This window comes from Aspergillus brasiliensis (assembly GCF_001889945.1).
Source record: "Aspergillus brasiliensis CBS 101740 unplaced genomic scaffold ASPBRscaffold_1, whole genome shotgun sequence".
Lineage (NCBI taxonomy): Eukaryota > Fungi > Ascomycota > Eurotiomycetes > Eurotiales > Aspergillaceae > Aspergillus > Aspergillus brasiliensis.
In genome coordinates, this window is record NW_027137442.1 from 327,139 (window position 1) to 352,298 (window position 25,160).

The window sequence follows — 25,160 nt, forward strand, 5'->3', positions numbered from 1 at the left end:
TTTCACCAATTGACCTGTCCACACTGCTGATGGTGGGAGGAACACTCTCCCTCCGCAGTGGGAGCTCCTCCGATAGCGTTCCCCGGTGATGCAATCCTCAAAGCTTCCCCGTGGAGTGGACCGTCGGTAAGTAAAAGTTCCCCTTGCGCACATTGCACAGATACAACATGCGGTTTTACAGTCTTTGACTCACCTTACGACTGGTCCAAGCTGTTCGTAGATAGTGTATAGTCTTACGTACTCGATTACATATTTAAGTGGTTATGAGCATTGCACATCCTTGCTTACACAATGCAGCAGTTAGTAACTAACTAACTAGTTAACTGTGCAAGAATATCGATGGTAGTGTGGCTCCCGATCTAGAACCTTGACCATCCCTTTCCCGACGGGCAATTCCATTGCGCTCCACATCATTGGCTATCGCCAGTTTGATTGCACACACATTGACAGTATACTAATTGCAATTTAGCTCCAAGTGAGATACCAGATCGAAATACACCACACTAATCCAAATATAAACCCTGTACTCCCTCCATCTTAAATGGTATACCGGAAATCGGAGGACCCTTCGATAATCCGCTCTCCCCGATCGGCCTGCTTGTTGGCATATCGGAACCACACACTCAGAGCAGCCACCGTGATCATCGTAACCAGGTTGCACCTGTACACCCTTAGCTTAGTACACCAACGCACACACACAAGGTATTAGAATACTCACGCAATAGTCGTCCATATCCCCGGTCGATACTCCGGCGCATCTTTCGACCGAAACACCAGACTACTGATGATGCCGCCAATGGCTCCAACGCCAATGAGTGTGGCGCTGCAGAAGGCGCGCGTCCACTGACCCCGGATATTGTTCGCTTGATAGGCCATGACGGCGGGAATATTGGAATTCGCCCCTGCGACCACCAGAAACACTCCCACGTATCGCGCTGCATTCCCCTTGGCAAACCCCATCAGGGGAAGGCCGATGATGCCGACTACGGCGTTGAAGACGACAATTGGCCCCCGCATTCGATACCGATCGCTTACCCAGGCGGTCGTGTACATCACAATGCCCGCAAAGGCGTAGGGAGGTGCCACTAAACATTGTGCGGCGCCGGTGCTGAAGCCCATACCCTCTTGGAGGATGATGGGGAGGAAATACGCGATGGCGTAGGCGACCGTTGTGCTGCATCTGCTGGTTGTTAGACAACACCACAGGAGTGGAGAGGCTTGGTACTGACAGGCATATTAATGAGAACCCCCAGATCTTCAGGTCCAGAGCCGGGCGGAAGAACCGCTTGAAGGTGAAAGGCTCTCCATTACCATCGGCACGGTCTCGGTTGATGCGTCGGACAATGAAAGCGCTTTCCCTCTCGTTGAGGAACTTCCAGGACTTGTGTGCCTTTTCGGGGAAGTCCACCATGAAGACAAAGGTTAATAGTCCGATAGCTCCTGTAATCTATGGGATATTAACACTAGATCGTCTTCTTCGACGGGAATACATACCACGCCCTCCATAATAAATATCCATCTCCACCCTGATAGGCCCTGAATGCCGCCCATTTGCATCAGGCCAAAGGCAAGTATACCGGCTAGCGCGGACGCTACACAGCCGATCAGGTAAAAGACCGAGTATCGCTTTTGGATGTCATCTGTGTTGTTAGCTAGAATAGATAGATGTTGGTCTGCGTAACTTACATCGGACGTACCAACTTGACAGGAGGTACACGCAGCCGGGAAAGTAACCTGCAGGAAGCCAATGAGCCATACTTCTCCGGCAGAGTAAATATATTGTGTCACCAAGTCACTCACCTGCTTCCAACGCACCAAGAAGCACACGGATTGCGACCATTTGTTTCCAATTCTTGACAAAGCCCATTCCCTAGCAGAACATCCATCAGGCTTCGAATGATACAAAGGTTAAGGGGATGGAGTCACGTACAACAAGTATCGCCCCCCACGATATAACCAACGTCCCCAAAAACAAAGTCGGGCCCACCTTGCGGATAATCACCGTCATGGGAGGTTGAAAGACGACGTAGGGTATGAAGAACACGAGAATGACGACGGACTAAACTCGTCAGCAAATACATCTTATACCATAGCAAGTGTAGACCTCACATAGCGAGTCCCAACCCCAAGCTGCAAATCCTTGGTCATACTAGTAGTAGCCTCAAGTCAACGACCATTCAACCAAAAGCTAGAAAGAAAGAAGGGACAACTTACCCAGCAACAGCAGCCATACTCAGATTCGTCCGATCCATCAGCGAAATACAATACGCCAACCCAGCCATCGTCACCAAGCGACGATCCACCCGATGGATAATCTTGCGCTGCTCGGCGGGGGTGAATTCCTCGTCGTAGTCCACATCATTAGTAGTTGTCTCGAGTTTGTCGATGTCCTCGATTCGCTCGACACTGGGTGGTTTTTCGATATCGGTAGTAGATGACATAGTAGTTCGGGAGATATATCGGGATGGGTTCGGAACAAAACTTGTAGATTGGATTGAGAAAGCGACGTGGGATGCGACTATATATCAATATAATAAAATCCCTCCCCCAATTCGATACGACGCGTGGCAAGCCACATTTCTTTTACACCAGCTCAGCTGATAGAATAGAGTCTTGGTCTGATACGGTACGAGAGGCCCAGATTGGGCCAACATCAACGCAATGATGTTATAGCAAGTTAGTGTTCCCCCACAATTTCCCCAGGTTTTACGGATTATTAGGCCGATGCGGGGAGCTTGCGATGATCGAATGCGGGGGGGAGCCACCAGCTGGAGATAAGAGTCAATTGGATGACCACCGCCAATCAGATTTCCAGCGAACTTACTGTTGGATAGAGTGAGTGGGTGGTTGGTTTGGTCGGGCCGATATAGGGCCGCTTGTACCTTTTCTAATATACTTGATAGTGTCTACATAAGGAGCCATGTCGTCCATACTAATATATATTGAAAAGGAGGAGAGGGATTACCTTGCATAGCCATAAGAAGAGACCATACTTCCTGCGAATTGCATCTTCATTATCAATGATCAGTTAGTTCACAGTGAAAATAGAAGAACAGCCCTGGCGACGGGATAGTTACATAGTCCAGCCCGGTTAGCGACAGCATATCTTGCACCCAGGGAACCGGGATAAGTCCAGGAGAAGCCAATTCACAACAATACGAGCTACTGGGAAATGTTTCTGTCTTTTTTTTGACTGACTGACCAGTCGAATCGCATATTGTTGCCAATTCAGGGATATGTCCTGCCTCAGTTGAATATGCGCAAACCTAGATATCCCCGCCACCAGGCCGAGTTTCTTTGTTCTCAGGTTCCTAGTCTTCCCGGGTTCTCCCTTACTTTACTGGAGTGTGCTGTTTACAGTTCCTCGGGTGGCTTCAACCTCGCCATGACATTCGATGATCTGCTCGGCCCGATTACGCGACAGTCGGGCCGAGCTAGCTTTAACTCTACTTAGTATCTACCTGTCTCGTCTCAGCCTTCTGGAGGGTCCAAGCGTATTGTTTTTTTGACATCAGTCGTACTCTAAGAGAGGGAAATACGACGTAGACATCGTATAAGATTCACATATTCAAACAGACTATGATTGGTAACAACGAATGCAGACTTTTGGGCTAGGAGGAGAGCGATTAGTGCCTTAAAGGTGTTGCCTAAACCGAGGTTTGAGAGTCGTGTCAGATGGTGTAGTGATAATGACGGGGAATATTCCAGACTCCATGATATCTGCTCCATTCATCGATCAACCTGACTCGATTCAGTCTTGTTTTCAACAAGTTGTGTGGAATTGACCTAGCTATGATTCTTAATCTGTAAACTGCATATGTTGCAATAAGCTCAAACACCAACTCAATGCAAGACTACTTCCTGGGACACCGCCCGCCTCTCGCCTGAACATAACACCCATCCTGCGGCAATATCTTAGGATCGAACCCGTGCAGGGTACCCGTCCAACAATTCAAGAACTTGCACCCCCGCTCGGGGATAGGCGTTATCGTTGCATCTTCCGTCATCTCAATGAGCGGCGCTGTCGGCGGAATCCCCAGCGCATAAGGCAGGGTGAGGCCGAATTCATCTAATGGCAGCGGGCGGTAAATGCGACGGCGCGATTCCGCCAAGCTCAGATAATCGACCATCCCCTCGTACGTCAGGAGACGGGCGTTCACCTTGTCCAGATACAATTTGAAGCGGGACTTGATCGCCTCCGCTGATGGTGGATTATCGTAGAGGGCAAGGAAGCGAGACTCAGGGGAATCGGTCTCAGAGGCATGGGAGGAGGCGCGAATGTTATCAACAAAGGCAGCTTCCATGTCGTATTTCCCATTGTCAAGTAGTGTTGTAGTGTCGGGCAGATACTGCATCAGGACGCCACGACGCCAGCTGTAGACGGGGTTGTAAAAGTCTAGGAGAAGGATAGTCTTGAGAAGCGTGTCGCTGACCAGAACGTCCGGCAGATACATGACGCCCCGGGCATCTTCGAATGACGTCTGCAAGGCAGTGAAATAGATTCCTATGCCCTCGGTGTTATCCTTGACTATCAGGAAGTTTCGGATGTCGTACGAATCGGTCTGCTTGCCCCCTCCTAAAGTGCCCGCGGGAAGCTGCTTCACTGTCATGTCGCTTGACGGTGGGGTTTCGGAATCCCATTCCTGTAAGAGGCTCAGCTGCAGCTCCTGAACGGCTTTGTCGTAGTTTTCTCCCGAGAACTCGGGTGAGAAGTCTGTGAGGGGTTTCTGCGTTCTGTCTGTTAGTGGGGAATTGGATATTTGTTGGGAATTTCAAGGATCATAGGTGAACCATACGTTGATGTCCCCGAATTTTTCTTGTAGCAGGAGCTCAAAATTCATGAAAAGATCCACGGGAGCTCGAAATGGCAGCGTGTGCAGTGGTCCCGCTGGGGTTTGCTCCTTGTTATCTACGGCAAAAGCTACCACTTCGGAGCCTGTCGCAATATTGATGGTAGTTGTGAGGAGCAAATGAGCCATCCAGCGGTGGAGATTGGCTGGGTTGGTCTTATACTGCGTTTTCGTGATCATGAAGTCATTATCATGGTGCTGTGCGAACCAGCTGGAGACCAGTTTCGTTATGAAATCATGCTCGAGCTTCTCGGCGCTATCGACATTGCCGAGCAAATCCCATGAGGAAGGAGAAAGATATGGAAGTGTCCGAAATAACTCCACTTGGGTATCACTTAGGCATGGGGTCAGGTCGTGCCTAGGTGTTTTCCAGTGGTACCAAGGGCTAGACAACTTGATCAGTTATTGATCAGGAACTTTCACCTGGGAAATGCTTGCTCACTCATGGAGTTCTTTCATGATGCAGGCTCCGTTCACATGGCCATTGAAAGGACCGAGATACGACATGTCGTCTGAAAATGCATTGGACGAGTTGGCTTGATATGTCCATTTTCTGTTTTGCGCATCATCGTTGATACTCTCCACCTACAATCTCGATTAGAGGCTGGTCCATGAGACGGGGCAGGAAGAGTGTCTCCTACAGCGTAGTAGTGGAAGGCCTTTCCATCCCATGAGGCGGCTTGCAGAAAGCGATCCGAATTGCGCACCTCGTCTGACCCTACTATGAAGATTGTATCAGTACTTGGGGGGAAGCTCACTACTCCCACTATGCGGCAGTGAGGCTTGAACCAGCTGCCGCCTTGGTTGGGCAACGTCGAACGGTCGATATGAGCACCATCTGCGATCATGAATATGGACAGATCGCAGGCTTTGGGAGAGGCCTGCGACAGATCTAGATCCGGTCAATAGGGGGACAGAATATTCTCTCTGTAAGATAACGGTGGAGGCGGAACCATACCGTAATAGTAGGAAAGTACTTCATGTAGCGTCTTGAGCGTCCAATGTGAGTCCTGCTTCAGAAATTGGCCGAATCTGTCTTTCAGGTCCAGCTGCTGCGGACCCGTCATCAGAGTATCTACATCGGGACCAGGGGCTCTCGTAAACTGGCGATGCCAGATTTCAGGTGTCGCCATGTCTGGGGATTGACTGTGGAATAGCTGAGGGGGCAATGCAGGATGCTCGGGGGAGTCGAACAGTCGAAGCCGGTCGTCTATGAAGATATATATGCATTTCTACCCTCCTCCTCTCGTATATTGCGCGAGTTCTGTAGCACTAACGGAGTGCTATGACCAAAAAGATGACCTGTTAGGTGTCGTACTTTGTAACAAGTAGACACCTGGTATGTGCAGAACGCGTTCAGGTCTTCGGGTATTTTGCCCGCCTCCGCGTACCATGTTGCATAGAAAAAGAAACCATAAAAGCTCTCACTGCCGCTGAAGGCAACTCTGCATAAGCAGCCTTGTAAGCAATCCAGTGAGGTCGCTGAATTGCACGATACATATTCATGCATGCATACATGCATGATGTGTGAAAAACCCCGCACGCCATTCAGCTGCGCCATCTTCTTCCACCCACCTCGGGGTTACAAGGAAGTCTCAGCTTTCCATCCAGAGTGCGCCACGTTCAAATTCGTACTGCTCTCATTGAGGGCTAAACCCCGAGCTTGTCAATGATGTGGTAATATCACCAAATCCCGATGGCCTGGCCCAATTCTCGACATGCGGTGAGGAGGGGATCGACTTCATGTTCAGGGTATAGAAGCGGGGGACATCTAACAGCTGGCCGGTGATGAGTCAATTGCTCCAGTCTCCATCGTATACTCTGCGGGGGCTTCGATGAGTTGTCTCGTCCTAGTCAGCCATGAGAGCCTGTAGAGAAGGCAGGTATTCTCTGCAATGACCAATTCAGCTCTCTTGGCCGAGGACGGGGTCACTTTCCCATCCGAGAAGACACAAGAGTCATGGTCTATATATATCTGCTCCATAGGACTCTCTTGCAATTTCCTCGTACATCAAGACAAGACCGAGTACTGCTAGCTTCATCAAAGAAGAATCATGACAACCCTCAAACGACACGAGCCACCGGGCAATCTCCCCGACCTCAGTGAGGAAAACAAGGATCTATGGTCTCAAAACTACATTTCGTACTGGATGAAGGGTGAGATCGATGCTGATCCCAATGTCGTCGGCAAGGGCCGTACCCCCTTGACCCAATTCTTCGACGGGACTGTTACACCATTCAATCAGCAGGATCCACCGCGTGTTGTTGAGTGGAATGCGTTTCCTAAGCTGGTGAGCAAGAACTCCTCAGTTTGGCGATAACCTTCGGCGGGCCTGACTAGGATACAGATCAAGAGTTCTTACCCCGGGGAGCCTCTGCGGTGGCAGATCGCTGACTCGTCCCGAGTGGTCCAAGACGAGTATCTGGAGTGGTCAGTGAGCCGGGGCCCCAGAAAGTATACTGGAGATATTTATAGCGTGACCTTTACTGCAGAAGGGCCCGAGGTATGGGTGTCATACTGCCATTGTAATGATGCTGTTGAAGTCACTGACAATGATGAACAAACAGTATTGGCAATTCCTGGCCAGCTGCCAGAAAGACGACTTCATCAAGCTGATGAAAGACCTTAACTCGGGCTTTGCAAGTGATATGAATGACAGCGACTTCTTTCTCACCGACGCTGTAACTAAAGCCGAAGTGTACAATCCAGCCAACATATGGAATTTACTCAGCACTACGGGGACCATTGCCCATCTGATCCAGCCCAACAACACCCTCTCGGCTGAGATTGACATCGGAGCGCAGGCGACGGTGATTCGCAAGGATGACAAGGACAAAGTGATCACGGACGCGGATGAGCTGATCAGATGCTCCAAGTACGGCAATCCGGGCAGGAATTCGGATCCATCAGTAAGCCTTCCCAAACCCACACTACCCACACCTCTTTCAATCTTGTTCGGCGTGAGTCAGAGTCAAGCGGTTGCTGATTGTGATGACCACAGATTGGAGCCACAATCAACTCTCTCGCTCGCGCAGGTGCAAAGCTCACTGTCGCCGAACCGGTTGCGCTCTACATCCGCAGCTTCGATACGAGCAGCTTCGTCTTCGACATGAACAGCACTTCTGATAGCTCTAAACCCGATCCTAAGGATCTGAAGCCAATTGATAAACCGGAGGAGGTCTTCCAATGGCAGCGCGGAGACATCAGTACCAAGCACGGTCTCCGGATCAAGATCGAGGTCCCTCAGGGCCGAAAGGACAAACATGGTAACCAGCTCTTGGTCAGCAACATCTACGATAAAAGAACTCAACGACACATCAAGTATGGGGCTCAGTTTGCCGATTACTTTACAATGGGTATCAGTGCCATGGGTGCTCTCGGACAAAAGGCAGACCCCAAGCCTTGCTACAGTCCTTCGAGCCAGGCTGAAGCCTCGGTGAAACCATCTTGTGCGGAGTTCGATGGCTCTGCCCATCCTGGATTCACGGGTGCTCCTGGTTCGTCTCGCGCGTAGGGCTACTATCTCAGGACATGAATGGGGGAGTTACAAACAGAACAATACCAAAAAGGATTTCAGAGCTGATTGTGTGGCAACAAACTCAACATGTAGCTCCTAACCTAGACTGCTTGAGTCTTCCCGCGATAACCCGTTCAAGAAGCTAAGATACATTATTAAAATGGATGTTACTTATCGGATAAGCAAGGTTCATATTAAAGAACCGTGAACAGTAGCAGCAAGCCCTTGTATGTTATCTCCCATGAAGTCCACCCCGTCTTTATTTATGCAGAAATTCGTTTCGTTATCAATTGGTGTTTATGTAAACTGTTCTATCACAATGCCAGCGTACAAGAGACGTAAAATAGATGACATAGCCCTAGAAATCAAAGAAACAGAATAACGTCAGCTCCAGAACCTCATTGAATAACCTCAATACTAGCAAACCAGCGTTATGATGCGACATTAATTCTTTTCAACGCCCCTCCCAGCTCGAGCAAGCCCCGCGTGCAGTCCATTCAGACCCAGGATGAGCCATGCTATCAGAGCCGCCAGGACCTGCGAGGTATGTCGCACACCGGCGAGTGCTGCTCTGGATGCATGTTCCTGGATCGTAGTGGTCTTGATAATCTCCTTGGTAGAATCGACGGTTATCGGAACACCAGCCTCGCAGTCGGCAGGCTTAATATCTGCCTGGTCACCAGACTGGCTTACCGTCTCAGATTCAACAAGCGTAGAGTCAGAACTGTTTACCGTCTGCGTAGATGTAGCCGAGCTGCTCCTGGGAAACGCCAATGTACTTGGATGTTTAGTAGCATTCCCAGTCAACTGGCGTGCCAGCTCGAGCAAGGCTTCATTCGGAAGACCGATGTCGCTAGATTCCGAGCCGGGATCTTTGCCTTGTGTATCATCAGGGAAGACAGCAGGTTTGGGGTCTGATACTTCTGTAGTAGGTAATTCATTAGATATGCTCAGTGAGATACCGCTCTCTAGGAAGTCTTACCGGCCACTGGATGTAGGTTTTCTTGCACCATCGCGTGATCTATATCTCTGACTAGCTTGGAAAAGTGCGGATCGTCTGTTTCGGCGACGACGGGCTTGATCTTAGCTCGAGTAAGCGCTTTCTGGTTCCGCGGCGGGCAAACGAGGCGTTGCCGGACTCGGTGGTGCCATCGCTGCATCTTGACTTCGATCTGCAGGTCGAGGTAGAATGGACAGGAATCATGATGGAAGGCAAGTGCAGTGTGCACGACTGAGTGGTGAACTGCCTGTCGCTCCAATTCGTTTTCTTCCAGGTGCCAAATGAGCTGTCGATATCGACTGCCCGAAGTACGATATAAGTCGTCGTCGGAGTCTTCCGTGAATCGTGAGCCAGTAAATTTCCACCGCGACGCATAATTGGCTTGAGACTTTCGTGAGATGCCAATGCCTTCGACACTGGCGTTGGCGGCCCCTACTTTGGGGATGGCCTCGAAAGTCTTGGACACTTGTCGCTCCCGTTTCTCTCCAGTGAGGGTCTGTGGTCCGAAGAACTCGGTAATCTCGAGATCTGGGGAGTTATGTGACATCTTCGGGCGCTCAGAAGACTCATGGAAGTTCATGGTAATGGTGGCTTGTGAGAGCTTACAGTCGGCGGGTTGATGAAATGTGAGATCCAGATACATCAGTCCTGCATCCTGCCCACGGAGCTTACCCCACTGCGTCTTGGATATCAGAAAGCAGCAATCGATGCGAACCTTCCCGACTTTGAAATTCCCAAGGCTAGCACTTGAGCGGGTTTGACACACATCGACATATCTGAAGGACTTGGCTGGAGGGATATATCGTTTGGCTTGCATCTTCTGATAGTATCGCGTAGGCGATATAGACACTACCTGGCGGAAAGGATTGAGGGCCTGGTCTGGGTTAAATCACTCTTAACTAGTTCCGGCTCTCCTCTTTTTTTGTTTCTTTTCTTTTTCTCTGGCTGTGGCTGTGGCTATGCTGTAGCGCTTAGATGGAGCTCTCTGATTCGTGCCACATGTGCATCTGAGGGCCTTGGCAAGGCTCTAGCCTGTGCCCCATAAGATTCAGCCGAAGGAGAGATGAATCACTCACAGTTTCTTGATCCTACCTATTTAGCTCTCATGGCGATCAATATCACCATAGACCCAAGATCACGCGCTTCAGACGAGGTTAGTTCATCAGAATCTGGGGATGAGGTCACGTCACCGTCCACGACTAGACGCCACGAATATGACGACCTGTTCGATGAATGGGCACACCTCCCGTATCCAGACAAACCGAAGCCCAGAGATTCATCCGGTAAACCGCGGCGGCGAGGAAGAAGTAGGCACTGGGAAGCCGCACCGTCCTCGTTTGCGGTGAGCAGACAGGACGACTGGTTGATCTCATCGGGCGACAACGACAAAGACATCACCACGCACCTCAACCTGGATATTGCTTTAGATCTAGAGCATGAGCTAGAATCTCTAGCGCGCTTGAATCGACTGGGCCACTTCAAAAAGGGTATTCGTTACTTTGAGGAGCGCCTCGCGCCCTATGTCGACTTCTTCCCCGTGGTAGCCGAATATGCGGACCTCCTCTTGGAGCAAGGGAATTTCGGCCATCTGCAGACATTTATTTCAGGTCGCTTAGAGGACCCTCACGTTGAATACTTGGAAGAGGAAGTGATCCTCTTAAAAACTCTCAGAGCGTCTGCGGAAATCCATACCAAAGGAGCACTGATACCGGCATTGAACATGGCAAAGGAAGCGCTGAGCTATTTGTCGATGAAGCGTCAGGGTCGTAGAGAAGCCATGTCTTCTCCTGGGCTCAAGGTGCGTTTATCAAGCCTATGGTTGGGTATTGCTGATGTGTCCTCATTGTCTAGTGTCAATTGTTGGAAACTTGCGTACGGATCATAGCATATGCGCGTGAACACTCCAATTTCCTCGAGACCGAACCTTTTCATTCTCTATTGCACTGGTCCGTTTCCAATTTCGGGGCAGTATTGATGCCTAATCATGACTATCAGAATGATTGCTTGCAACATAAGGGTCTGCAGGGAAACAACACCCCCAATGTGATTGCCTGGTATCGCCTTTTGCTCCAAGGCGGCTTTTTTTGGGATGCACACCGTATCTTACGGGCCATACTACCCATGCTTGCAGGCCCCCATAGGCGATACACTCCTGATGGAGGCTTGGAGAACTTTGCCCAAATGAAGGACGTATCCGAGGTTGTGGACGTTTTCCTTCAGTCTGAGGGAGTTCGACTCGATGACGAGCAGCTCCTGTTGGCTGAACTTGCAAATGCAACTCTACTTGCAAGCTTCCTGGATGTGCCAAGTTTCATCAAGGATGTTCGAGTAACTTATGGACAAATTTCCAGGAGATCTCATTCCCTTGCATCGACAATCCTCTTAGAACATCCGCACTTGGTTAACACTCAGCCCTATCTGAATTGGCTACTTTCAGAGAGCACTCGGACCTTTTCAGCATTCCGCCGACCCCCGTGGCCAATAAATATGTCAAGCCTATCCCCCGAGATGCCGACTTATACTTCGGTTAGACCTCAATATCTCCAAGCGAGAAACCCAGCCTCCGCAGGAAAGACGGCACAACCAGAGGTTACCAACAATTCTCGTCCAATCCAGACTTTCGAAACCATCATGGAAAGTGCTAGAGATCTGGGAGATTATCGCCTGGAGCGGTCCGTGCTGGAGGAAGTCTTCGAACATTCGTTGGACTGGGACCGAAGTCTCCAGATCGTACGACGCCTTTCTCAGCTAAACCAAGACACGATGAACGACGCCTGCGGGTATCTCAAATGCTTGTTTAAAGAATTCTTTGTTCTGGAAAATCATAGTGTCCCCCATGCTGAGCGGCTACGCAAAGAACTTGATGGTCGCTTTTCTGCATTCGACCGCTCCTTTCCATTTCGCTTTGATCATGATACGGCCGCGCATCAGGATTGGGGTATCGTTTCCTTCGATAGCCCTCTCTTGAAGTGGATGGAAAGAAGAATATTGTATGTCCTCTTGAGTGAGATAGGACGAGATAGAGAGGCTGAATTGGTGAGGTTACAACTGCCCCAGGTAGTTCAGCATCTGCCAAGAGATTTCCAGCCCCGAATGGATTCTACTGCAATGGATTCCAGTCGTACAGATGATAAAGCACCAAAGGATACTCCGAAATCAGCAAGATATCGGTCTTCTGACCGGTCTTCGACATCAGCAGGATATAAAACCCCCGACGCTGCCCCGGGACCGTCGGATATGCGACGAGATGGGCTCCATCGAATACCTCGAGCCATCTTACAAGACCCCTATCGTAGTGAGACTGCAGGTGACGACACCCGATTCGGATGGTCATTAGAAAGGCTGATCCGGCAAGGTCGAGATGCGGAGAGAGCTAAAGAAGCAGGGGAATTTGTCAACAGAGAGAAGGAGGCCTTGAAGCAGGAGCGACTGAGACTAACAGAAGAGATAACCCGATTCGGGAGAGATCTACGGAATGCAGAGGAAATGACGAGGGAGACTGAGAAGTCGTTAACATCGCTAGTGACTTTCAAGGATCCAGTGGGCAGGGAATTCAAACTGCCATTCAACCAGTGCCGTTCTTTTGCGGTGAGTTGCCCAGTCCGACAAAAGCGATCTAGTAAGATGAAGGAAAGGAATTGACATTTCTGTCCACAGGCCATGGAGAAACTCATGAAGCAAGTCTTTCGGTCCGATACAATCCTCGGGCCTCATATTGCCCGGGGGGATTACCAGCTTACCAGCCCAGACGGCACTCCGATCACCCGCGACAGTTGGGACTCGGGCATCCAGCCTGGTGGAACCATTATAATTCATATCATGTCTAGCTTTACGCTGCCTCTACCACGGGAGTCTGAGGGAGCAAGAACAGAACTTGACCAGCCATTAGAAGGGGAACGGCCAACTTCCCAGGGGGAGTCACATAACATCGGAAAATCCGAAGGCAAACAAGATCAGGGTCCGAGAGTCGACGATGTATCAGATAGCTCGACTTGAAAGGATTCTAAGTGTTGGGGTGGAAGACTGGGTCTGATTGTCTGGAACTAGTAAGGGGCTGGTGCTGGTGTTCAATGGCGACTACATACTATTTAGGTGAAACAAGAAGAAGCAGCTAGCAAGTTTACATTTCTTTGGTGTAGATTCACAGACATGGTTGTCATGATCATAGTGCTATAAAATAACACAGTTCGGATTCCATGTCTATCATACTCTTAGTGATACCAGTGGACGATTCTGACAGGAGTTATGAATCGAATATCAGTTTCTACAGAGCTAACCGCATGAAAATAATACCCTGAATAGAAATCATTAATAGAAATCATAGAACACTCCCAACAAAACCCTTGGAGACGAGCTGTTATCGCCGCCTCTTGAGTAACGCCACCCCTTGATGAATGCAGGACAACCCCAACTGCATACTAGCATTGGGAAGGCCAGCAACGTTCACCATATTGCTTTTTACCGTACCATTGATGCGATCGTCTATATTCCTACTATGCACGAACTAGTCCAAGATGATTCGTGACGACATCCAGCACCACGTTTAAGGAGTCCCTCTTTGATTGCTTCGGGAGGTTAGTCCAGGCACGGTACGATTTGTTGGTGATACTCCGGATTGTGTTCTCGATGCCAAAGACAACGTAGAATCTATACGCTCCTATTATATACAGGCCTAAGATTGCCTCTATTATAGGACTTGTTTTGTAGCAGTCAGTATCTACTGAGGAAGGCATTCCTATTCTGTGGTGGACCTCAATAGTACGGACGACACTTCTCAGACTGCTCATGAATGCAAGACAATACTCCCTGTATATGCCTTTTGCTTGTCCAAAAGAAGGCCAAGAATATTCAGAATGCAACAGCTGGATGCACAGATTGCTGAGACTCCCAGGATCTTGCACAATGGCCATGGCCAAGACCCTCTACCTTTGTTTTGACAGTCATTATGACGATAATAGCCAATACAGCAACCCACGCAGCCTCCAACATTCATAACCAAGATTTAGTCTTTCCACTTACTATAAGGAAGCATCGAATGCTGGTAGCAGAAGTCCAAACAAATGACATATTCCTAAGCGAATAACTACATAGCCGGGCCCGTCCGGTGTGCCAAACGCGGGAAAAGCCTCCACGCATTCTTGAAATTGATCATATCCCGCAATTCCTGATCCATCTCATAAGTTTCCAACTCCTCCAGAAACGCCGGGTATGCCGTGATCGGTGCATATGGGAAATCGCTTCCATACAAGATGTGGTCATGCGGAACCATCTTCAAGAGCATATCCAGAACCTGCGGCGACGAACTCAACGCCAAGTCAAAGTAAAAGCTGCGGAATGCTTCCATCGCCTTGTCGTGAGTCGTTCCTATGCGATATGAGGTTGCAACATCCGGAGCCCGCTTCATGGGTGTCGTGACCCGTGAAATGAGATACGGCAAGGACCCGCCTGCATGCGATAGGATGACTTTACAGGCTGGATACTTCAGCCTGGTCCCGCTGGTGATCATGTCCATGGCTGTGCGGGTCGTCTCATGCGGATAGTCGATGGCCGGCTGGGGGAGTTTCGAGTTGACAGGAGCAGTATCAACAGGGTGGGTGGGATGGATGAAGACGACACAGCCTCGCCGGTTGAGTTCGGCCCAGATGGGCTCTACGTCCTTGTGGCCGAGATAGGTGTTGGAAGGACCGTAGCGCGTGAAAAGAGTGACTCCGTCAGCACGCAAAGTATCGAGCCCATAGGCAATCTCTGCCAGCGCATCCTCGGTGTCGAGGATATTGGGCAGTGATACGAAGAAGGCGAAGTGGTCGGGGTCTTTGTCTCGCAGGTCTGCCGCATATTCATTCATTCGTCGGGCCAGTTGGGCGCGCGATTGATGGTCTGGAGCAATGCATGCTCCTGGAGCTGTCACTGAAAGGACTGCCGTTTTCACGCCAACGCGCCTCATCAGCAACTTAGAAGCTATAGGGTTCCAGCTGGGGGTGGGCCAGCCACTGGGGTCGCCCCCTTGCTCTTCCACGGCTGTAGTCGGGTTAGCTGAGGGGGCTCATGGGACTCTTTTTTGATAGAGATTGGCTATTACCCTTGGCATAGAATGGTGGAACACAATGATGGTGAGTATCGATCTTGTTCACTGGCGGCGTGTGGCTCCATCCAACGGCTTTGTCCCGGAGCCAGTCGAGAACGTGCTCACCCATGATGCTGAAGAGCCCGGGCTGGAACAAGAAGGTGATCAGGACAAGTAGGATAGGAGTCAAGGTAAGGGACATTGGGGGCACCATGCCACGAAATAGTTTGTACCCCCAGCCACTTTAATATTGGCGTCATAAGGGACCCGGAATTGTCCCGGAGAGTGAGTCCCCGCATCGGGTTCTATCCGAACTTCATCATCGCAGTGCCGGATCTCCCGTAGAGTAGATTAAATCGGCGCCAGGATAAAGATACAGTAGCAAGGAGGTTTTCGTTGTTTTTCTCATTTGATTGTTTTCTAAGAAACCAGTAATTGAACATCTCTTCATCATCTTGACAACTCCATACAAGGCACCATGAGCAACTCAGTCCACGACCAGATCTCCGGGCTTGCCAGAGCATATCCGGTCTCGGCAACCCTCGTGACAATAGCAACATGCTTAGCAACAATCTTCCTCGTCATCCGAGAGATTTTCACTCCGGTTGGGAAGCGCAGACCTCCCCCTGGCAAAAGATGGAAGCTCCCTCCTGGCCCTAAAGGAATACCGATATTCGGAAGTCTATTGGACGTTCGCAAGATCCGGGATGACCAAGACCATATCACTGTATGTGGGAGACTCAAGTCTTGTCAGGTATAGAGAACTGACTGACTGTCTATAGAACAACGAACTCGCCAAATACGGCGAGATGACTACTCTGCACCTCGGATCAAAAACATGGATCTTGCTCAATAGCAAGCGCGTGGTCTCAGAAATCATCGCAAAACGCGGGACGCTCACAAATGGCCGAAGCCCTATGCCGATTGCCAGTGGCATTGTTAGCCGCAACGGACGCTCCCTGTTGCTGCCTCCGTCAGGATGGACGGAGAAGCGACGAGTAATGCACTCACTACTCAGTGGGACCGCATTGAAGCAGTACGCATCGTGGCAGGAGCTGGAAAGTACCCAGTTGCTTGCTGAATATCTGTTTCAACCGGAGAGATGGTACCGTCATCATTATCGGTACGCCAATTCCGTGGTCCACCGCATTGCGCTTGGGGAGCGGCTGGTGAAATCCGGTAAAGAGCTTGAGGATCTGCAAAACGTTGTTACGTATTTTGTGGGTAGCATCGGATCGAGTCTGATTGACTGGTTTCCTGAGCTTGATCGCCTCCCTCGCGTTTTGCAGCCGTGGCGGAAGTACTGGGAGAAGCTCGGTGATTGGAACGAGGAGGTTTACAAGTCATGGTGGTTCCCAGTCAGAGAGAAGGTAGAGCAAGGGACAGCACCACCATCGTGGGTTCGTGATGTCCTTTTGCACCCGGACACTAAGTTCACCGGGGATGACCAGGAGGCCATGTACGTTGCTTTGCAGCTTCTGGAAGCTGGATCCGACACCACCCGAGAAGCTTTGAACATTTTCGTCATGGCGTCTCTTTGCTATCCGAAGGTGTTTCAAAAGGCCCGGGAAGAGGTTGACCGATGGTGTTGCACTGAAGGGAGTCTCCGTCTCCCAGGGATCGAAGACCTTGAGCATATGCCCTACATTTGCGCTATGATCAAGGAACTCCTGCGATGGAGGCCTATCTTCGTTCTGACCCCTGACCATGTGCTTACCTCTGACATGGAGTTCGAGGGCTACCACTTCCCGGCAGGCGTTGGCTTCGTGATCAACGAGGTCCCAGTGTGCAACGAATGCGAGGACCCGGAGGAGTTCAAGCCTGAACGGTGGCTTGATGGACATGAAACCGACCCTGCGCATGGCTTGTGGCATTTTGGTGGAGGCCGCCGAATTTGCGTTGGATACAGACTGGCATTCAGAGGACTATTCATCAATGTGGCACGCTTAGTATTCTGTTATGATTATGCAGCGGTAAGTTGGCTACCAAATGCTGGAGGTGATATTCTAATGTCGCGCAGGCGGGACCATACAACCCAAAACGACTGAACCACCACAAAACCGACGAACCATTCCCAGTCAAGGTAACCCCAAGAAGCGAAGACCACGTTCAGTTGATTTTGCGTGAAGGAGAATCATTGCAGGTTTTGGAGGACGCCAAACGTCGAGTGTAGAAGTCAATAATCTAGCACATAGACGTGAAAATGCATGGTAGATTTCACTCCTCGAAGCAAGCTATAACAAAGTCCCTGATAGCCCTTGTAGTAGCACTGGGCGGCCTTTTAGCCCCGAAGTCCATGAGCGGCTCATCGTGCGTTCCATTAGCCATATGCAGGGCCACGCTCCCTTTACATTTTGTCTTCAACATCTCGCCCAACAGCTGGATGTGATCGCTGAAAACCTCTTCGTAGCCTCCGGTCACAAAAATACGATCTACAGCCGTGAAACCGTTCCACCAACTCTCTGGAACATCTAGAGCCATTCCCCAGCCATATCCAGCAGCTATTTCCTCATGCCAGGGGGAATCGTCGACGAGATATTGACCCCATTCATCTACAACTTTCCGATTAAGACTATCGGCACTGAACCACCTTCCATATGAAGGGGTACTGAAGTCGAAAGATGAAAGAGGTGACACCAGGAAGCATCCTTTCACAGGGTGCGGTAGGTCAATAGCATATTTTGCTCCCTGCTCAGATGGATATTGGTGGTGGAGATGGGACATGAGGCAAAGCGACAGGTGGCCTCCCGCGGAGTCTCCCCCGAAGACGATCTGTGTGAGGTCTGATTAGTTTTTTTGATTGAACAGGACTCATCGGCAAGTCAACCTACATCAGAAGGTCTATACCCGTTTGCCAACAGATGTTGTAGTGCGAAAATGCCTTGTGTCATCTGTCTGGGATATCGTTTGGTTGGGATCAGATCTGAACCGTTAGCATACGCTGCAGTATCTTTCTGCTGGATGTTCAATACGAACCATATTCCAGAATACACACACTCATATCCACCCCAGCGTTGATTGCCTCCCTCCGCAGATATGTCATCCAGTCCAGGTGGGCTTCAGAAAGTGGCATCACGTATCCACCACCTAGTCAACACTCAGAAATGGCCTGCTAACAATATAGGAGTTTGAATGGAGTAGCATACCGTGGAAGAAAAGAAGTACCTTCTTCGATATCCTTGGCCCTATCCAGAGCAGACGAGTCGCCTTGTCCGCTGCTAGAACATCCACAGTACGATCAACTCCATGAGACAGAGTCCATGCTTCATAGGTATCCAGCGTAGATGGCAGGACTGCCTGCAATTGATCCGGGGGAGTGTTGGTGATCAGAGCGCCAGCAAACCCATTCCATATGGACGACCCTAGTGGCAGCCCCTTCAGCCACGCACGATAAATAGCCCCCGAGATGCTGAATGATGCCCGTGGCAGAACACGGAGCACGAGAGTAAATAGAAAGCGTACTTTTAAAAGGTTGCGTGCCATCTTTCTGGATACTCGTCTACCGTCGTCTATGGAAGTCGAGTTTGAACATACCCGAAAGTAGAGACAACAGGCTTTTACGCTTTCGGGGATTACAAATAAGCCATTCATAGCCCACCTATCATGCCAGAAGGCACGAGAGACTCAGAAGTCAGAATTGTATCTATTCTGGCAAGCACATCTCTGGAACGGACCCGGAAAACATCGGGATGTCGCCGTTCCTAGGAACTGACGATCTTGACTATCGTAACTGCCATTGGCCTTGGCAAACTCCCACCCGCAAGTGGAATCGGAACAGTCCCGGCCTGCTGAACAAGGTACTACTCCTCACACCCCAAAGTTGTGACTCGGGAAACGATCCTCGTGTCTTCCAGATAATCTGGACAGACGGTTCCTGATTTCGTTGATTAAACCTTCCCAGAGTTTCTCCACAGCACCGGATGTTGCCCGTCTTAACAAGATGCCCCCGAAAGTAGCTGGTGACCAGAAGCGACGCACTGGCGCGCGACGCAAGGTCACTCTGGCCTGCGTCTCATGCAGAGAGAAGAAGATTCGCTGCGACGGGAAGAAGCCCATCTGTGGGCCATGCGAGAAACGATCGTATCGGATTGACCAGTGTCTCTATAACCCGGATAACGCCCGGACTGCCAGTCGAGACGAGTAAGTTGAATGAGGAGTTTATTGAACAACCGGGGACATGAGAATTGTGTATGATATAGTTCTAATGTGAAGAAGATACTTTCAGACCCTCCATCACCGAATTCGAGAACTGGAAGATGCCTGTTTGCTGGCCGGGGTGTGTGTCGACACCCCAATGGACCTTCGGGCTCAACGAGAGCTCCATAGCGAGCTCAACCGGCACGGCGAGATGCCAGTGGAGACAGGCAGTTTTACTATGGCTGTCTCCACTTCATTGGAGCAACCGGATAACCAAATCGCTACCACTACATGTATGGGGGTGGGCGTACCCCCAGAGCAACCGGTTCTAGCCAGGTCCAACTTTACAGTAGGGAAGACTACAGAGTGTTCGCCAAATGTAGGATCCTATGGATCACCGATGTTCGACGATGGAGAAGCCCACGTCACAGGCATGGGCCAGATCACAGCCCCAGATGCTGAAAGCAGACGGCAATCCTCCAGAGTTCAGTTTTATGGTAGTTCATCCACTGCGTCACTCATGAGGTTTGCCTGGCAGTCGATGCCTTCACGGCCAGCAAATGCGTCTAGTGCCGACGTTACCTCTAGCACATTGCAGGATACTTTCACCGAGTACCGGTTTGACGATTTTGCCCTCCCACCACGCACGCTGGCAGACCACCTCGTCCGCTGCTTTTTCGATCATGTATATACCCTATATCCGTTCTTTCATCGCCCTGCATTTGAGGCAGCCTATCGAAATCTCTGGCTTGCTGAGGATGAGCCTAAGATACCTTTACCCGACTCGAGAATTGGACTGGGTTCCGCCGCGGAATCCGGTCCTAGATCAATCGCTTTTCACGCTGCCTTGAATTGTATCTTTGCTTTGGGCTGTCAATTTGCAGATATTGAGGAAGTCGAGTCTGTTGCGAATGCCTTCTTCCTTCGGTCCAAGCGTTTTATTGGCCTCGACTTTCTTGATATTAATACCCTTAGCATAGTTCAGACTTTATTGATAACAGCGCTATTCCTGCAGAGCTCAACCTATCCCAGCCGATGTTGGCATTGCGTTGGTGTTGCTTGCAGGGTTGCTCTGGGGTTGGGACTCCATGAGCCGGGAATCCTCGCTGGCTTATCACCTTTGGAATCTGATATTAGACGGCGAACCTGGCACGGCTGTGTGATGATGGATGTGTAAGCTCTTTGGATATCACTAGCTTCTTATACTGTGCTGATCTATGCTACAGCACGCTGAGTATGACGCATGGCAGACCAACCATGACAACTCATCTAGCGCCTCTTCCTCCACCAAATGACTCTGAGATGTCCCGACAAGACCCGTCGACGGAGCCGTCACTGCTATCATTTTACATTGAGGCTATTCGACTCAACGACATTCTAGACAGGATTCTGTCTGATGTATATTACGCTTGGTGTGGTCGGACGCGTCAGGATGGATCACAGGCATCGACGAAGAGCCTGGGAGGCCTAGGCACAATGCTCGAAATTGAAAGGGATCTGACTCTGTTCGAGGCTAATTTACCGTCATGTCTGAAGTGGCACCCGGACTCACCAGATCTGAATTCAGATCGAAATATGAATCAGGCAATTGCCCAGCAGAGAAATGTTCTCCACGCGAGGTGCGCTTCTCTTCACTCCATTGCTACCTAGGTAGCTAGTACTCATCTACGTATACAGATACGTGCATCTTCACCTCCTCCTCCACCGTCCCATGTTTACTCAGCTCTACTCGGAAAGAGTACGCCAGCACGAGCCTTCAGAAATAACTGGCTCGAGAGAAAACTGGACAGCTCACGGTTCTGCGTACCGGAACACTCTGTACTTCTCTATAGCTAACAAATCCGCCACCGCGTGCGTGATGGCAGCCATTGACCTGACACACCTAGTCTATGAGACGTACCGCACGAACGCCACCGATGCATGGTGGTACAATGGATTCTGTATGTCGTCCTTGCTTCCTAATTACTACATTGGTACTGATATCCCGAGTTTAGATGTGTCAACAGCCGCCATCGTGCTTCTCATGTCCTTCTCGTCTCCATCGATGCTCGACCCGTCTACCATGGATAAAGCCCGAGCTGCCTGGAGAGAAGCTAACAGTGTCCTAGAATCTATGGCCACAATTAGACGCTCCGCATACAATACGCTCCAGTTCCTTAAAGCTTTGTATCGTCAAGCAGTTCCCGCTGATGTGCATACAGGCAGTCAGACTGTTGGTGCTGCTTCGCTGCATTCAGATGACATGGCTCAGTTTCACGCCCCGTTTAATCACTCGGACCACGACCTAACGCAAGCTCCATTCTTCAACTGGGAAGAATATGTCGGAAATATGGGACAGGGGCTGGATGATTTGGGGTTCTTGACGAGGCTTGATTTTCCCGATACTTTACCTTGAGACTGAAGTAGTCACGTTAAGCGGTGTATATATCAAAGTCTTTTGAGATCAGTATCTCTGTAGACGAAGTTTAACAAGGTATTTTGCAGAAAGAAAAGATATCTTTGCGGGTCAGTCAGTTGGCCGTGAGCACTTCGGAATTCGTTGCGCTGTTGTGAACTTCTCAAATAGGGTATCAACCAGCTCATCAGTACTCCTTGGATGTTGAATCCAACAAGCTAAGTAAACACCGAGTCTGCCAGTGTAAGCACTAGAACCTTGATTAATCCAAGTGTAGCATCCCCGGATACACATGCATCACTGGCTACTGCTGGGAAATGATCTTCTACCCCAAACCCCGCACGATCCGGAAGTGACCCGAGACATGAACAGACCGATAGAGACCCTCTGGCACTCGACCAACTGCATCCCCCGCAAAGCCACACGCACCGCACTTCTCTATGTCGTCCCTTCGTTAAAAGATCCCTGCATACTGTCTTGCCCATGCCGAACTCTGCCTCGGCTGGACTCATCCATGCGGGACAGTTCCGGCATAACATGGAACCTATCCAGCGAGCATCTTCTAAACAAGAATTATACTTAATCCTACGCAGGATTAAGACAAAGATATCTGACAGCATTATCTGCATGAAACAAAGCCATATACGTTTCTCACTATGCTTGCAAAATCCTCCGAAGTTCCATCCTATAGCCAGATAGCCTGCGTTGGTGCCGGACTATCAGCCGTGGCTCTAGGAGCAACGCTGAAGAGATGGTACAACATTGACGACATCCATTTCTTTGAACGACATCCGACAAGTGGTGGAACATGGTACATCAACACATATCCAGGTCCATTCTCCTATTCTACGTCTTCCTACTGCCTCGGCTGACACCATACAGGTTGTGGCTGCGATGTCCCGAGTGCACTGTACAGCTTTTCCTTCGCGCTGAACCCCAACTGGACGAAGCTTATGCCTTCCAACAATGAGATCAAAGAATACGTTGACAACGTGGTGGACACGTACAATCTCCGTCGAAAGATGACCTTTGGCACGGAAGTAGTCCGCAGTATTTGGCGGGAAGATGCAAATCGCTGGCTTCTATACCTACGCGAACGGGAAACAGGACGCGAATTCACCCACGAGTGCCAGATTCTGTTTGCAGCAACAGGACAGCTCGTCGAGCCGCGGCCATGCGATATCCCCGGTGCTGCCGACTTTGGCGGGAGCATATTCCATTCGGCGCGGTGGGATCATAGCGTGGACCTGAAGGGGAAGAATGTCGTTGTGATTGGGAATGGCTGTATGTAACGACTGCGCGTTGTTCCCACTCCGAAAGAGCCTTGTCTGAGCTTTCTGCAGGTACTGCTGCACAGATCGTCCCAGCCCTGGTTAACGAGGGAAAGATCAAATCTCTCACGCAGATTGTCCGGACAAAACACTGGATATTTCCAGCTCCAAACTTCACCTATCCTCGCGTCCTCCAATGGATCTTCCGCTATATTCCGTTTGCCATGAGACTGCACCGATTTCACATCTTCCTGATGGCTGAAAATGATTTCCGCCTGTTCCCTATGACGAAAGGGGCAGCCAGGCTTCGAGAGAAGCGGCGAATGCAAGTTGAGAAATACATGCGAGAAACTGGTCCAGCGAAATACCATGATCTCTTGATCCCGGACTTTGACGTGGGATGCAAGGTACAGTGCCCTATTTCTGTCCTTTTGTGGCTGATATATTGAGTATCGAAAAGCGATGCTAATTACATGAATTAAAGAGGCGAATCTTCAACCCTGGCTACCTTGAAAGCCTACACAGCGACAAAGTCCTCCTTACCGACGCAAAGATTGGTAGGATCACTGCACAAGGACTAGAGACAGACAAAGGCTTCATCCCGGCGGACGTAATTGTTCTCGCAACAGGCTTCAGGACTAATAATTTCATTCCATTTATGGACGTGGTCGGGCGAAACGGCGAGAGTGTATCGCAGCACTGGACGAAATACGATGGCCCAGCTGCTTACAACTGCTCGGTTCTCAGTGGCTTTCCCAACTTCTTTATGCTCCTGGGACCTAATGCTGCAACTGGACACACGTCAGCTATGATGGCTGCCGAGAAGTACGTTCAACATCCTCTTTCACCCGCATCTCCACTCTCCTTCCCATTCTTCCAGATAGGCCTCTAATCATCAACACCAGCTCAATCAACTACGCTCTCCGCGTTCTAAAGCCCGTCCTGGACGGTGACGCCACATCCGTCGAGCTGAAGCCCAAAGCCGAGCACGACTATGTTTACTGGGTGCAAAACGCATTGAATAAGCGCGTCTGGAACGCGGGCTGCATATCTGTAAGTGGGATATGCACTTGAGCTAGCTTCGGAAAACCTTCTAATTCGATGCAGTGGTACCTCAATGACAAGAAATGGAACTCCATGTCCTATCCCTGGACACAAGGCCACTACTGGTGGAGAAGCCTGTTTCCTACATGGTCTGATTGGATTATCAAGGTGAGTTGGGGCGCTTATTTCATTTCATTGCCTTCTGATTGAGTCAGTGAGCATCATATTGATGATTGTGAGCAGAAAGCTGTAAAGCCATCACGACATACATTCCCAAGCACCATATTTCTTGTTCTGTGTGTCGGGATCTTGGGGATCGTTCAGCTTGCTTATGGTGGAAATGTGTCTCCCGAACTTGTCAAAAGCTACTTGACCAGCGTACAATCCATCATATTGGCCAGGTAGCCTCGCAGATTACTCGGGGAAGGAGAGTGGCGGCGGCGATTGGTCTATTGTGCGTGTTGATGCATTCTGTTTAGTTCGGTTGTTCACTTAGCTGCCAGAGATTCTATGCCTATTCGCATAGCTTTGTTACCCAACTAATCCGTAACTCAATTGCGATTTGTGAATTAAGTGATTTTCTATACTTTGTAGTAGATCCTTCTTATCTCAGGTAAACACAGATTGGCAACTGGGCAATGAGGAGATTGTCTGAAATTCTAGTCCAGTACAGAGGAACAAGTAATCAGATACAGTCTATCCGGTTCTGATTCTTTTATCCTCGTTAATCATATAGTGGACCGTATACTAGGGAACCTCTTGCATTAAGCCTGAGCTTCTCTGATTTACAGGCCTGTGACTAGTAGGGTCTCGGCTGGCACGAATTACTGCTCATCATGATACCGAACAAGCACATAATAGCAAGTTCGTACAATCATCTT

At 49.9% G+C, this 25,160-nt stretch overlaps 10 protein-coding genes across 10 annotated transcripts; 5 read left to right on the forward strand and 5 right to left on the reverse strand.

Moving 5' to 3' along the window:
- Positions 1 to 327: 327 nt before the first annotated feature.
- Positions 328 to 2,616, reverse strand: ASPBRDRAFT_140226 (putative phthalate transporter). Its single transcript, XM_067619162.1, has 9 exons — positions 2,215 to 2,616; positions 2,110 to 2,149; positions 1,931 to 2,059; positions 1,801 to 1,870; positions 1,687 to 1,734; positions 1,495 to 1,640; positions 1,230 to 1,447; positions 719 to 1,180; positions 328 to 661 (listed from the first exon to the last, which is right to left on the reverse strand). Exons 1-9 carry the CDS (start codon positions 2,439 to 2,441, stop codon positions 538 to 540), a joined length of 1,464 nt encoding a protein of 487 aa, XP_067484108.1. The 5' UTR covers positions 2,442 to 2,616; the 3' UTR covers positions 328 to 537.
- A 955-nt stretch (positions 2,617 to 3,571) lies between these two features.
- Positions 3,572 to 6,131, reverse strand: ASPBRDRAFT_201942 (uncharacterized protein). Its single transcript, XM_067621614.1, has 5 exons — positions 5,809 to 6,131; positions 5,492 to 5,742; positions 5,293 to 5,435; positions 4,797 to 5,235; positions 3,572 to 4,727 (listed from the first exon to the last, which is right to left on the reverse strand). Exons 1-5 carry the CDS (start codon positions 5,981 to 5,983, stop codon positions 3,855 to 3,857), a joined length of 1,881 nt encoding a protein of 626 aa, XP_067484109.1. The 5' UTR covers positions 5,984 to 6,131; the 3' UTR covers positions 3,572 to 3,854.
- Positions 6,132 to 6,714: 583 nt separating this feature from the next.
- Positions 6,715 to 8,640, forward strand: ASPBRDRAFT_218858 (uncharacterized protein). Its single transcript, XM_067621969.1, has 4 exons — positions 6,715 to 7,141; positions 7,199 to 7,354; positions 7,419 to 7,760; positions 7,853 to 8,640. Exons 1-4 carry the CDS (start codon positions 6,905 to 6,907, stop codon positions 8,363 to 8,365), a joined length of 1,248 nt encoding a protein of 415 aa, XP_067484110.1. The 5' UTR covers positions 6,715 to 6,904; the 3' UTR covers positions 8,366 to 8,640.
- A 172-nt stretch (positions 8,641 to 8,812) lies between these two features.
- Positions 8,813 to 10,185, reverse strand: ASPBRDRAFT_24578 (uncharacterized protein; the record flags this gene model as incomplete). Its single annotated transcript, XM_067622061.1, has 2 exons — positions 8,813 to 9,291; positions 9,351 to 10,185. 2 exons carry the CDS (start codon positions 10,183 to 10,185, stop codon positions 8,813 to 8,815), a joined length of 1,314 nt encoding a protein of 437 aa, XP_067484111.1.
- A 278-nt stretch (positions 10,186 to 10,463) lies between these two features.
- ASPBRDRAFT_70444 (uncharacterized protein) lies at positions 10,464 to 13,640 on the forward strand. Its single transcript, XM_067629076.1, has 3 exons — positions 10,464 to 11,166; positions 11,220 to 12,956; positions 13,026 to 13,640. The coding sequence occupies exons 1-3, from the start codon at positions 10,474 to 10,476 to the stop codon at positions 13,362 to 13,364; spliced, it is 2,769 nt and encodes a 922-aa protein (XP_067484112.1). The 5' UTR covers positions 10,464 to 10,473; the 3' UTR covers positions 13,365 to 13,640.
- Positions 13,641 to 14,451: 811 nt separating this feature from the next.
- ASPBRDRAFT_113075 (amidohydrolase family protein) lies at positions 14,452 to 15,562 on the reverse strand (the record flags this gene model as incomplete). Its single annotated transcript, XM_067616718.1, has 2 exons — positions 14,452 to 15,386; positions 15,448 to 15,562. The coding sequence occupies 2 exons, from the start codon at positions 15,560 to 15,562 to the stop codon at positions 14,452 to 14,454; spliced, it is 1,050 nt and encodes a 349-aa protein (XP_067484113.1).
- Positions 15,563 to 15,910: 348 nt separating this feature from the next.
- ASPBRDRAFT_24581 (cytochrome P450) lies at positions 15,911 to 17,480 on the forward strand (the record flags this gene model as incomplete). Its single annotated transcript, XM_067622062.1, has 2 exons — positions 15,911 to 16,159; positions 16,215 to 17,480. 2 exons carry the CDS (start codon positions 15,911 to 15,913, stop codon positions 17,478 to 17,480), a joined length of 1,515 nt encoding a protein of 504 aa, XP_067484114.1.
- Positions 17,481 to 17,649: 169 nt separating this feature from the next.
- On the reverse strand, positions 17,650 to 18,915 carry ASPBRDRAFT_190214 (alpha/beta hydrolase; the record flags this gene model as incomplete). Its single annotated transcript, XM_067620201.1, has 4 exons — positions 17,650 to 18,204; positions 18,264 to 18,355; positions 18,409 to 18,519; positions 18,579 to 18,915. 4 exons carry the CDS (start codon positions 18,913 to 18,915, stop codon positions 17,650 to 17,652), a joined length of 1,095 nt encoding a protein of 364 aa, XP_067484115.1.
- Positions 18,916 to 19,291: 376 nt separating this feature from the next.
- On the forward strand, positions 19,292 to 22,144 carry ASPBRDRAFT_60555 (uncharacterized protein). The gene is made up of 5 exons (XM_067628249.1): positions 19,292 to 19,572; positions 19,648 to 20,742; positions 20,796 to 21,188; positions 21,247 to 21,509; positions 21,564 to 22,144. The coding sequence occupies exons 1-5, from the start codon at positions 19,373 to 19,375 to the stop codon at positions 21,962 to 21,964; spliced, it is 2,352 nt and encodes a 783-aa protein (XP_067484116.1). The 5' UTR covers positions 19,292 to 19,372; the 3' UTR covers positions 21,965 to 22,144.
- A 415-nt stretch (positions 22,145 to 22,559) lies between these two features.
- Positions 22,560 to 24,747, forward strand: ASPBRDRAFT_36057 (flavin-containing monooxygenase). Its single transcript, XM_067623425.1, has 7 exons — positions 22,560 to 22,795; positions 22,847 to 23,248; positions 23,308 to 23,642; positions 23,720 to 24,060; positions 24,141 to 24,288; positions 24,343 to 24,447; positions 24,523 to 24,747. Exons 1-7 carry the CDS (start codon positions 22,621 to 22,623, stop codon positions 24,682 to 24,684), a joined length of 1,668 nt encoding a protein of 555 aa, XP_067484117.1. The 5' UTR covers positions 22,560 to 22,620; the 3' UTR covers positions 24,685 to 24,747.
- The last annotated feature ends 413 nt before the right edge of the window (positions 24,748 to 25,160 follow it).

What these genes read in the sequence shown, in the direction of transcription:
- ASPBRDRAFT_140226 (XM_067619162.1), bottom strand. Translation starts at nt 2,441, where the DNA reads ATGTCATCTACTACCGATATCGAAAAACCACCCAGTGTCGAGCGAATC. An exon ending in TTGGGGTTGGGACTCGCTAT is followed by an intron (nt 2,060 to 2,109) that starts GTGAGGTCTACA and finishes TGACGAGTTTAG; the next exon opens with TCCGTCGTCATTCTCGTGTT. An exon ending in GGGATATGGACGACTATTGC is followed by an intron (nt 662 to 718) that starts GTGAGTATTCTA and finishes AAGGGTGTACAG; the next exon opens with GTGCAACCTGGTTACGATGA.
- ASPBRDRAFT_70444 (XM_067629076.1), top strand. Translation starts at nt 10,474, where the DNA reads ATGGCGATCAATATCACCATAGACCCAAGATCACGCGCTTCAGACGAG. An exon ending in TGTCTTCTCCTGGGCTCAAG is followed by an intron (nt 11,167 to 11,219) that starts GTGCGTTTATCA and finishes CTCATTGTCTAG; the next exon opens with TGTCAATTGTTGGAAACTTG. An exon ending in ACCAGTGCCGTTCTTTTGCG is followed by an intron (nt 12,957 to 13,025) that starts GTGAGTTGCCCA and finishes TTCTGTCCACAG; the next exon opens with GCCATGGAGAAACTCATGAA.
- ASPBRDRAFT_218858 (XM_067621969.1), top strand. Translation starts at nt 6,905, where the DNA reads ATGACAACCCTCAAACGACACGAGCCACCGGGCAATCTCCCCGACCTC. An exon ending in GGAATGCGTTTCCTAAGCTG is followed by an intron (nt 7,142 to 7,198) that starts GTGAGCAAGAAC and finishes ACTAGGATACAG; the next exon opens with ATCAAGAGTTCTTACCCCGG. An exon ending in GCAGGAATTCGGATCCATCA is followed by an intron (nt 7,761 to 7,852) that starts GTAAGCCTTCCC and finishes TGATGACCACAG; the next exon opens with ATTGGAGCCACAATCAACTC.
- ASPBRDRAFT_36057 (XM_067623425.1), top strand. Translation starts at nt 22,621, where the DNA reads ATGCTTGCAAAATCCTCCGAAGTTCCATCCTATAGCCAGATAGCCTGC. An exon ending in CGTTGTGATTGGGAATGGCT is followed by an intron (nt 23,249 to 23,307) that starts GTATGTAACGAC and finishes AGCTTTCTGCAG; the next exon opens with GTACTGCTGCACAGATCGTC. An exon ending in GCTATGATGGCTGCCGAGAA is followed by an intron (nt 24,061 to 24,140) that starts GTACGTTCAACA and finishes CATCAACACCAG; the next exon opens with CTCAATCAACTACGCTCTCC.
- ASPBRDRAFT_201942 (XM_067621614.1), bottom strand. Translation starts at nt 5,983, where the DNA reads ATGGCGACACCTGAAATCTGGCATCGCCAGTTTACGAGAGCCCCTGGT. An exon ending in AGGCCTTCCACTACTACGCT is followed by an intron (nt 5,436 to 5,491) that starts GTAGGAGACACT and finishes TCGAGATTGTAG; the next exon opens with GTGGAGAGTATCAACGATGA. An exon ending in AAAAATTCGGGGACATCAAC is followed by an intron (nt 4,728 to 4,796) that starts GTATGGTTCACC and finishes GACAGAACGCAG; the next exon opens with AAACCCCTCACAGACTTCTC.
- ASPBRDRAFT_60555 (XM_067628249.1), top strand. Translation starts at nt 19,373, where the DNA reads ATGCCCCCGAAAGTAGCTGGTGACCAGAAGCGACGCACTGGCGCGCGA. An exon ending in AGAAATGTTCTCCACGCGAG is followed by an intron (nt 21,189 to 21,246) that starts GTGCGCTTCTCT and finishes CTACGTATACAG; the next exon opens with ATACGTGCATCTTCACCTCC. An exon ending in ATGGTGGTACAATGGATTCT is followed by an intron (nt 21,510 to 21,563) that starts GTATGTCGTCCT and finishes TCCCGAGTTTAG; the next exon opens with ATGTGTCAACAGCCGCCATC.